The sequence below is a fragment of the Seriola dumerili genome, unplaced genomic scaffold (genome assembly GCF_002260705.1).
Source record: "Seriola dumerili isolate Sdu_G_001 unplaced genomic scaffold, Sdu_1.0 BDQW01000190.1, whole genome shotgun sequence".
In the NCBI taxonomy this organism is placed as follows: Eukaryota; Metazoa; Chordata; class Actinopteri; order Carangiformes; family Carangidae; genus Seriola; species Seriola dumerili.
The window spans coordinates 1,122,094-1,133,298 of NW_019174445.1; the positions used below are offsets into that span (position 1 = coordinate 1,122,094).

General features: G+C 45.0%; 1 protein-coding gene across 2 annotated transcripts in view; it reads right to left on the minus strand.

The window, feature by feature from the left end:
• The window catches only part of epha2 (EPH receptor A2), a 53,146-nt gene extending 43,194 nt beyond the window's left edge, over nucleotides 1-9,952 (minus strand). For both annotated transcript variants that reach the window (XM_022753148.1, XM_022753147.1), the window contains exons 1-3: nucleotides 9,829-9,952; nucleotides 9,057-9,136; nucleotides 6,804-7,452 (exon numbers count right to left, since the gene is read on the minus strand). In XM_022753148.1, coding sequence (XP_022608869.1) covers nucleotides 6,804-7,452; nucleotides 9,057-9,136; nucleotides 9,829-9,913 — 814 coding nt within the window. In that variant the 5' untranslated portion in view covers nucleotides 9,914-9,952. The remainder of the gene's footprint in view (nucleotides 1-6,803; nucleotides 7,453-9,056; nucleotides 9,137-9,828) is intronic.
• Between the last annotated feature and the right edge of the window lie 1,253 nt (nucleotides 9,953-11,205).

Here is an 11,205-nt window from a genome sequence, read left to right on the forward strand (position 1 = left end):
CCCCCCCCCCCCCACACACACACACACACACACACACACACACACACACACACGGATACACACTGCCTCCAGGCTCAGGAATGTCACCAAGAGGAAATATGTCCCGACTTCCACCGCGGCCGACACACACACGCTGCACAGAACAAGAACTGCTGAGGCTCAGTGATTTCACTAATGGAGGATACTTACAGCCTAATTCAGTTAAATGCATTTAAACACACGGCTCTGCACAAATCCCCGCCCCCACCCCCTCACCCCTACTCATCATTTTGTTTTTCCAGCACACAAAACTCCGCTCTCACGAAACCGGTTAGCAGCTAGCTGGTTAGCCATGAAGCAAGTCGTGGAGGTCACAAGTCGCCTGTTTCTGTTTTTAATTAACACACGTGTTGCTTTGTGTCTGTTGGTTGCTAACGTTATTGTTTGTTCAACTTGGTAGAATCAGCTTCATGTGGTCAAAACTAAGCATCATCCTCCGAGGATGAAAAATGAAGCATCAACAGTGAAGAACCAGAAGCTGCAGTTCCTCTAATGGCCACTAGAGTCTGGCTCCAACAGTGAGTCAGTCCCCATAGACTCCCATGTTAAAATGTCCAACTTTACAGCAGAAATAAACATGTTTACAGCCTGGTGCATAAACAGTTTTGGTCTCTAGAGCTAATTTCCTCCTTCGTGACACCTGTTTATATAACTCACCTGTTTACATTTTATTAAGGACTAAGGTTATAGAGGATTGAGGACGTGGCCTCTTTGAGTGACTGGTGGTTGAGCATATTCTTGCCACAAAGCGATATCCACTGAAGTCTTGGCTCCACTCACGCCCCACCTCTTTGACCATTTTTTGGATTAGCCTGGAGTTAGGGGCAGAGTCAGATGCTGCCAAGATGGCGACAGTAGAGCAGCTCACTCTGAGCTTCAAAACCGCTCCTCAGAAACCTGTTGGTGACATCATGGAGGCTACGTCCATCTTTATCTACAGTCTATGCTCATAACAAATCCGATGTTGTGTGTTGTGCAAATAAATCAATACCTGCAGCTTTAAATGTATTTTGTGCAAAGAGAGAAAACGTGTAGATATCATCATATTTCTTTTCCCACCGCCCTCGCTACAGGCTAACAGGAGTCGGTTTGAGCTAAGGTGTTAAACAGAACATCATTAGCTTCAGTATGAAGTGCAGCCAAAGGTAACATATCAGCAAGTTGACACCAAGTGGTTTCCGTGCGTTCTGACATCTCAGAGGTTTGGCCATCAAACCGATCACACTTATTAAACCACAACAGTACGATTAGCTCTGATTCACATTAAAGAGCCGCAGGGGCCACTTGATCTCCTCTTTTGCAACATTTCCTGTCATCTTCTTCGCAGTAATTGCCAGTGTTTCTGTTTGCTAAAACGTGACCCGACAAGACGGTGCATGATACCACTTGAAAGCGCCTTCAGAGTCCCCCCCATTATCTAACCAACTCCCCACTAGTTCTGCCTGCTGGGCAGACGTTACCTTGGCACGAGATCTGAGGAATCCACCAACTCAAAATAATCACGGCGGCTTTCCAGAGCCGAGGAAGAAAAAGAGAAACTGCATCCAGCCTGTGCCTCTAAATGCAAAACGATGTCTGATAAGATGCTTTCTTTTTTTTTTTTTACATTTGTGAGACCAGCGACAGAGACCATGAGCCAGGGGAGTTCGATAGAGCAGAAAATTTCGTTGTGGTGATTATCCTGCAGGAGTGAGGTGATTCCCTTATGTGAAATCCACTGTAAACCAACTAAATCAAATCCCAGAGATCCTGAGGTGCGGTGCCACGTTCGCGTTGCTTTCTATACTCCCGCATCAGATAAAGCTGAAAGAGACCTCGGTCTTTAAAAAGGTCTGGGGTGATTGTGTCTCCAAGAGAACGATCAGGGATTCAAATCCTAAAACTGAGACATTTCACCTTTCACTAAATGTTTATGCATTAACCACTTTGTCTTTTCTTCTCCACTAAAAACAACTCTGATTTGCAGCATTGTTCAAATTCAGCCTGTATTTATCTTGAGGAGTCGGTCGCGGAGAGAAGTATTTATCAGAGAGCGAGAGGAGAAGTGTATACAGTCGAAACAGTTCCATCAGGGCCGTGTGAAACGGGATGTTTAAACTTTATCGGTGTCATATTCATGACCTGCACCAAAAAAAAAAAAAAAGAACTGCCTCCAAAAATAACAGCCGCTCTGTGATTTCACCAACAAGAAGAACACAACACATGAAGGAGAAACTTTTTGTTTGTCTGTCAGTTTGTTGTACTTGGGACATCTTGCGCAACAGCGAGCGTCTCTTGAGTAAAAATGCATTAAGGACCGTGAAATGGTCATGGGAGTTATGTGTTGAGATAAGAAAGCATCAAATAAATAGAAGACGAGAGGCGGATAATTGAGGTTAAAACAGAGGGAGTCTTCAGGGACGGCGAGGATGTGGGGAGAGAGGTAGAGGAGAGGTTGCACAAAGGCAAGAAAGCAGCAGAACCAGTAGTTAGTTCGCTTAAAAAGCACAAACACACCCAAGTCAATTACTACCCATACAAATCACTCACCACGGCGTACAGTCGCACAACTACAACTTAGTCACCGACTGTTTGTTACATCAGCTGTGGATGAGACATGGACAGGGGGGGATGTGGGGGGAGAGAGAGAGAGAGAGAGAACGGTTTACTGGAATCTCGTTGGCCAAAGGAATAATAACTTTACTGGAACTCAGTGGACAGTTGTTCCACCAAGACGCCATTTTCTCCAAGACACCGAAAAACTGCCGCCAGCGGTCCAAATATTCCACAGCGTGTGTGTCTTTATAAACGCGGCCCTGTGGGAACCGTGATGTGGGATTAAGCGCTGTTTGTTGAGGCTTTAGAGCGGCTGATGAGGTGTGGACCTGGACGGTTAAACACAATCCCGAGGACCAGCCGGGGCAGCCCGCGGTTCCTTTGTGGGGGTGACACGCGGTATGCCGTTCTTTTGTGCCAGGGAGGATTATGGGTAAGGAAGGGCGTGATAGGCAGCGGAGGAAAACTGTGTCAGTGTCAACAGTGAGTCACAAGTGGAAACCCACAGCGCTGCTGCTGCTGCTGTCGGGGTTAAAAACGATTCAACCACTTAATTACAAAAAAAGTCCAGATTTCTGTTTTTTTCCAGAATTTAAAAAAAGAAAGTTTGTTTTCTCACGAAGATTAAAAGCCCGACATCCTTTGTTATTTTTTAACCCTAACCCTAATTTACTCTAGTACTGTACTTAGGTATAATTTTGATGTACTTGTACTTACTATTTTATGCTGCTTTGTACTCCTACTGTACTGTTTCAGTAAATACTGCACTTTTCTCTTATTACATTGCACCTAGTTCCTACTAAGATTAAGATATGATGCATCAGTGTCCGTATTAAATCACAGGTATGTAAAACCATCTCCAGCTCCACCAGGTGAAACATTAACATGTTAATTCATGAGTAATAATAATCTAGTAATATAATATCATAATATATATAGGAGCCACTCTGCACAACGATTAGTTTTACTTTTAATATAAAAGAGTATTTAAGTAGAAAGACGGTTTTAATCTTTGTATTTCAGCAGAATCTGAAATAAAAGTGTCTGTAATAAAAGTTTTAGTTCTGTTGGTAAAGGACAAACAAAGTGAAACACAGAGAGAGAGAGAGAGAGAGAGAGAGAGAGACAGCCTTCAGCAGTCTGAGGAGGAACGTGGTAATAAGAGCAGTTTATAGTTTGATGCTCGTGTGTTAAGAGTAAAAATAATTCTGCTTTATAGTGGTCTGTGAAGCTCAGATTAAAAACAAAGGCCAGCTCTGTGCTCGGCCTCCGCGGCTGATATGATTTACAACCGCTTCATAAAAGCTTTTACATTTGCTGCTCTAAACACTGCGGTGGGTCTCTGCGGCGCAGGAAGAGATGTGTTTTATCTTTACAGTTTGTTTGTCCAGAGAGAAGGACTCTGTAGTTAGCATGAGCGACGGACGTGCACATGCCACCTACAGATACCTCGACGGGAGGGTGGTGGTGGTGGTGGTGGTGATGGGGGGGGTCACAGTTTGACGGACAAGTGATGTGGAAGCCGAGATGACGAGACGGAGACGAAAACCAGATAAAGTCACAGATTTCTATTTTAACGGGGTCCTTCGGGGCTGAGGAGCCGTAAAACTGAGTGATCACATCGACGAACATGGAAACTTTTAACCCGAGTTAGAAAAAAACACCACAATTGAAGTTTTGTGGGTCCCCCCGCCCCCCGACCCCCCCCAAACAGGAAAGAAGTGGGGAGGATGATTAACTGTGTGTCTGTATGTGAATCCATTTAAAGCCCTTTGAGCCGTGCGTCTGGAGCCCTGCGCTGCAACCCTGTGATTCATGTCCATCTCCGGCTGCCCTCACGTGTCTCAGACCTCTCATTTGACTTCATCTCGGTAGGTTTTTTTTTTTTTTTTGCGGGGGGGGGGGGGGGGGGGGTGGGGGGGTGGTGGTGGTGGGGATTTCTTTGTTTAGTCATTTTTATGTGAGGGCTTGACCCGGAGCTGCTCTTCCTCCCCTGGGCATTCCACAGGTCTGGAGTAATGTTGGGAGGCTCCTCCTCGGCAAACTGATCAGGAATGTACCAACCAAGCGGGAGAGGAGGAGTTGGAGGTGGAGGTGGAGGTGGAGGTGGGCTCCTCCAGCCCTCGCAGGGAAACACAGCTCTTCATTGTTCTCCTACCTTTACATTCCAGTCCTCACCTCTCTCTGTGTTTTCCAAAAAGAATCACACCCCTCCACTAAAAACAGCCTCTCTATTGCTTTTGTATGACTTTTCTCTCATTCCTTCCTGCCTCTCCTCCTCCTCCTCCTCCTCCTCCTCCTCCGCCTCCGCCTTCCTCCTTAATCATCTTCCCTGGCACTTTCCCGCAGCTAAAAATGATGCATTGACAGAAAACTTCATCACTTATCATGCCTGTTGCCAAACAGAGGGGGGAGGGGAGCAAACGACGGGCCGCATGTGGATTTACAATTGTAGTCCGAGGCGTGTGTTCCACGGCGTTCATACCTGTGTGTCAGTGTGTTTCAGGTCATGTGTGTGTGTGTGTGTGTGTGTGTACAAACAGGAGGGGGAGGGGGGGGACTTGGGGCTGACGGGAGTCTTTAGGTGCTCTGTCATGGAGCAGATCTCGACAGGCCCTCACATGCCGGCCTGTGTTGTATGTTAACGTACACTGCTGCAGTCACACCACACACCCCAGAGCTGAGGCTCAGCACATTTGTGCAAACAGAGGAGGAGAGAGAGGAGGGGGGGGGGGCGGATGCCGACGCAGACGGGGGGGACATGTCGTCGGCGTCCCTGATCACACGCACAGGGGCCTCCGCTCTCTGTGATGCCTGAGACGAACAAAGTCAGAAGCTTCCTCCCCCCCGAGACCAGCCTTAAAGATGCTAATCCATCACAGTACAGTAGCCTCCCAGCTTCTTTCATCACTTTCAGTCACTGACAGCCTCCCCACAACAATAAAAGCCTCCTTTTTTTGCAAGGACTTAAAACACAAAAATACACCACAACTACAAAGTCAAAGGCCTGAGTGATGGTTCGACTCCGGAGCAGCACGCCCATATCAAGATAAGAGGACGGGCGATAATGAGAGAGCAGGAAATCACCTGATGCAACAGGCTGTAAGTCATGAGCTATTCCTGTGAGAGGTGAAGTGTCTGAACACGACTCTGACATCCATTAAACTACTTCTTTAATGTGTGGTTTCAAAGTGACTGTGACAAAAATAAAACACTATAAAGAGGATTTGTAAATGTTTTGTGCTTCAGATGAAATATGTGTTTATTTTATGTTTTAACCCTCTGAGGTCTCCGGGTATTTTCTGCATTTCTACACTATTTCTTAAAGTCACCTTTTTCAAAAGGTTGCATATCACAGAACTCTCTCTGTAACGAGGCCCATTTCTGACCCTCATTTGGCCCAAATGCTGAAAAACTGAAGCCCTGCTTTTGAGATTCTCCAAATTACTGATGTGGATGAATTGAATATGTTTATCAAAGTCTTAGGTTCACAAAAAATAGTGCAATATATGAGTGAAATAGAAGATAAATGTATAATAAATGTTTAAAATGAGATTTTGTAGTAGAGATTTTGAGTTTGGAGTGTTGTTTGTCACTCTGCTTCGAGGACTTCTAGCTCCATCTTTGAGTCATGTACTATTTTACAAGAATATGAAACCGAAAGTGGAGAGTCAACAGATTTAAACAACATTTAAACCATATTCCTACGCTGTATTATCGCAAAGACATTAACAGAAACATCCGTAGAGCTCAGAGGGGTTACAACCAGTAGGCACGACCTCGATGGGAGCTTTTCTCAGAGCCCGTCTTCGGCCTGTGATGACACAGAGGGCGCAGCATTTTATAACACGAGCAAATTGTGCTTGAACAATCTGAATGTCTCGAAGTCATGGCTGAAACTCAGAAGCGCATTTCTTAATTTCACAGGTATCGGTTCAAGGTCAGGGATGATGCCAGGACATGCACGAGTCGGCCTCGGCATTCCTTCCATCGCAGAGAAGCCGTGTTAGCCAAGGGGAGAATTCCACTGAGCAATGATAATAACAGCTATGATAAATATCTGCAGACTGCCACACAGGCTCGTTTTACAACATGTGACAATTAAAAAGAAGGTCAAAGGTGACCAATGCCAAACGGTCTCTTTGGGAAACTCTCTCTCTCTCTGGTGTGAAGCCTCTGGTGGCTGAAGGACCTTTACAAGCAGCAAAGATTCAACAGTTCACTCTTACCTTGACACGCGTCTTCCACTTCCTCATAGCCTGGTTTGCACTGGCACTGCCCGACCGGCACCACCCACTCCCCGTCCACGGTGCAGTAGATGCGAGGCAACTCCTCGCTGACGGCGTTATCCACGCACACTCCGCTCACTTCCCGGAGAGCCTGGTTTTCACCTCCGGCCACGGTCTCGGGGAACGAGGCGAGGCTCTTCACTGTGGCCAGGCAGGTTTTGTAGTAGACCCGGACAGAGAGGAGCGCAACGCACGCCCCGATGTCCTGAAAGGCCAGGTAGAAACCTTTTCGTGACAGGCTCTCCACCACTCGCGTCTCTTTGTTGATGCGCATCTCGTTTTTGCTGGTGATCTCGTCAGGAGCTATCGTGGCCACTTTCTTAAACTGGCCCTTGCGGAAGGTCGTCCCAACGTCTGCGTCCGACTCTGACGTGAAGAGGTTGAAGGTCTCTTTGCAGGTCAGTGAGGCGCCGTCGAAAGAGTTGCAGTCACGCACGATGAACTGGATCTCGACGAAAACCCGCGAGGCCGACGGCCGCCGCTGGATGAAGGTGGTGCGCAGCCAGTTGTCCTGCTCCCGTTCGCCAACGTTGCAGACGGAGTAGGTGTAGAACTGAGAGCCATTCAGAGTCCTCTGGACGACCTCCCACTAAACGAAACCACACAAACCAACAAGGTTAGAGGTACCAACACTGACCCCGGGGAGCCCCTGAGCATGCTGGGACGAACCAAAGCTGTGAGGGAGGCAAAAATAAAACAGGAACCATAAACTTCAACCACTGTAATCTGAACCTGGAAACAAAAACAGAGTGTGACGGGACACCAGGGGCTCTACGCACTACTGACTTCTCCCCCTGAACATTTTTGACGATCTTTCAGTTCAACGACACATTTCTGCAACAGGAACAACTCAACTCCACCCGCACTCACAGTAAAACAATCGAGCTCAGGGACTTTTGTGTGAGAACGCATTTCTGACATTGCAAAGATACCAAATTATTTCCAATCCAGTCGTTCACATGCCGTTGTTACTACTGGCATCTTTCCCCAAATAGTGTTGCAACTCGCATACGAAATGCTGCCACAAGTATTTCTGGAAAAAAAAAAAAAAAAGTGACAGCATGCTTTAACATAACCTCGGTTCTTGAGGAGCAACTGGCCCCCACAGGGCCGGGGGGGCCTGTGGTTTGCTCTGTGCATGCAGCCACTATGCTATTAATTAAAGGAATGTGCTTTGTTGGCTGAGTGTGTGGCTCTGCATATAAAACTGATGTACAACAGCAGAGCCGACACCTCTATTAAACAGCTGGTGCACATTTATATGAGGGGGGGGGGGCTTTAAAACTTAAAATAATAATTGTCATAAGTGATGGTAGTTACATGAGAAAATGTGCTCAATAAAAACAGTTTCCAACAAACGAACACGTGATGCGTTTCAGTGCTAAAAGTATAACTTCAGTATCAAGGTGATTTTTTTCAGCAGCCAAACCTCTTGGTTAGAAGTTGGGTGCGTCTCTGTGAACAACACATCTGCACATGCCTTTAAGTCATCAGCACATGAAATGAGGCAGTTTACAGCGAATTTGCATGAGCCTGACTGGTCAATTACTCTGAAACCGCAATATGGAAGACGGCACACAAGGCTCCTGTATACTGGCAAAGAGATAACCGCAGCGTTTGGGTGTAACGCTGCAGCCTGTAGACACATCTCCTCTCCCCCTCCCCTCCGGTTTAAGGGGAAAGGTAGCTCTGGGTGATTAGCAGCATCTAAAAAAAAAAAAAAAAACCCTCCCCCATTAAAAAAGAGGTACCACATGCTGCAAACTTTAAAAGTTAATTGCTCTCTAACATACAATTCTGGAGCTGAAGCCTTGAAACCACAAGAAGCCACAAGTATTCCCAGCTCAGAGCTACAGCAGCTCTCCTGTCTGCCTGAGCGCTGGTGCAGTCCAGACATGCTCCTCATGGGATCCTACAACTCCTTCTCATATCCAGACACAGGACACCATTAACCTCTAACTGCCACACTTTTTTCTTTCTTTTTTTAGAAAAGAAACCTGACATGTAAACACACACGAGGCCTCGCTCATCGGCTAACCGCACAAGTCAAATGGTCAAATATTTTTTGCACCGGAGGATCTCAGTTCATCCACACTCTTCCTGTGAATGTGGTTCCACTGCAGATTTATCCTGAGGCAAATTCCAAGTGAAAAAAAGTCACAGAGCTGGAGGAGAGAAGGGCGAGATACTCACCCCGGGCCTGTCTCCCTGCTCTAAGGGCCATGTCAGCCAGCCCAGTTCACCTCCTGTTGCCCTCATATCCAAAAGAACCTCTGTGGAGACACGAGAACACGGTCAGCACCGGAGAATAAACCTCTAAAACTCATCAACTCAGAACTGATGGAAATCGTCTTTAATGATATTAATATTTGATATGTACGGATGACAGTGAGTAAAGTTGATCAAATCAAACTTTAAAACGTTGTTTAGTTTAAAAAAAAGAAGCTTCAAAACTTAAAGTAAATGTAGTTTTAGTTTTATTTGCCACATGTAATACTGCATTTATTTACTCATATACTTACACAGGTTACACTTTGTTCAGATTATGTCGGTATCTGAATGTTAAAATAAGTAAATAATGTCAAAAATAAAGTTTCTAAGGCCGATACAGGAGAAAAACATTAGTTTACAGGGTGATTCAAAACTTTCAGAAACTTTCTCCTGGATTCACCTGCTGCTGTTAAAGCTGAGAGCGGCGCACATGCAGCAGCTTACACTCTCTAATCGATCGATTAATAATTAAATATGAAAAACTTCGATGAGCGACATTTGTAAACACTTGCAGCTGTGTGTTAAAATAAGACTTAAGAGACTCTGTACAGCTGTCACGGGAGTCAGGAGGAATGTTTCCTGGTTTTAAAGTTTCTTACAGGAGGCTCCCGCATGGCACGCGTGCTCCACTACAATAAAGTTTTTAAAGAATTCTGGGAAACTATTTTTAAAAAGAAAAGAAAAAGACACTCACCTTCTTTAGTCTGTAATGTAATTAATATACCGTTAATGAGAAAATATGAAAATAATAAAGGTCTGACTCCCCCGAAGAAATCCATTTGGCAAACTTTTCCTTCCTCTCTCTCTCTCTCTCTCTCTCTCTCTCTCTCTCTCTCTCTCTGCTGCTGGGCTTGGCCGGACTCTATCTGAGAGCTGCAGGCTGCGCTCTGCGGCTCATTCACAAACGGCCCTGCACGTCACCGACTCCGCCCACTGGAATGTGAATGTGTGTGTGTGCGTGTGCTTGCGTGTGTGTGTGTGTGTATCGTGTTGTGTATGGGGGGGGGGGGGGGGGGGGGGGGGGGCAATCATTACGCGCATATATCAGGGCGGGGTGGAGGGTGAAGGTGGGTGGAGGGAAGGTTGGGGGGCGGGGGTGGAGGGAAGGTGGGGGGGCCGGGGGTGGCACATGAGAAACTTCTGCAACCTTTAGGGACTGTCGGATTTTACGCACATTGGGAACAAGTTGATAAAAGATTCATGTGCAGCTTGATTCATGTGCACGGAGCAAATGTTAAAACTTGATAGTAAACATCTGTGTGCCTCGTATCAGTCAACATCAATCTGTCCAAACACGCTGATCTGCTGAAACACTGAAAGTGAAACGACTGTTTATTAACACAAAAAAATTCATTATAGGCCGATAAATCTAAGCTATCACTGCTTCCATGTAATTCATTCTAGATAGATAGATAGATAGATAGATAGATGACTTTATTAATCTAAAGGGAAATTAAAATGTCAGCAGCTGAATTAAAATGCAATAAAATACAGTTAAATACGCAGAAATTCCACAAGTTTACGATAGAAATTAAAAGTAGATAAATATTAATAAATAAATATGTGTATATTGACCAATGTGCAAGTGTGTTTAGGTGAACTATAGAGATGCATTCTTGATGTTTGCTCCTTATTGCCCCTTACTATTATCCCACCTGGAACTCACTACATACTATATATATATATATGTATATACATATACATACATACAGTATATATATATATATATATATATATATAACATATTACTGTGTGCGTTCACTGAATGGAAAATGCTGCACTTTGTCACTGCAGATCTGACCTTTAAGACTTGAGATACTAAAAGGCTGCATTAAAGAGGTTTATGACATGACATGGTAAGTGAATAATCAATACATCAATAAAGACGCAGACTATAAGTTAATATTTGCCTAGAGGACAATTGCAAATACTATTCAGAACTGTTTTGAAATGATTAGTAGGAGATTACTCAATTGATAGAAACTTTATCACCAGCAATTTGGACTATTAATTTACTGTTTAATGTCATATATTCACCATATCCTGACTTTTCATAAACCACACTATTGAT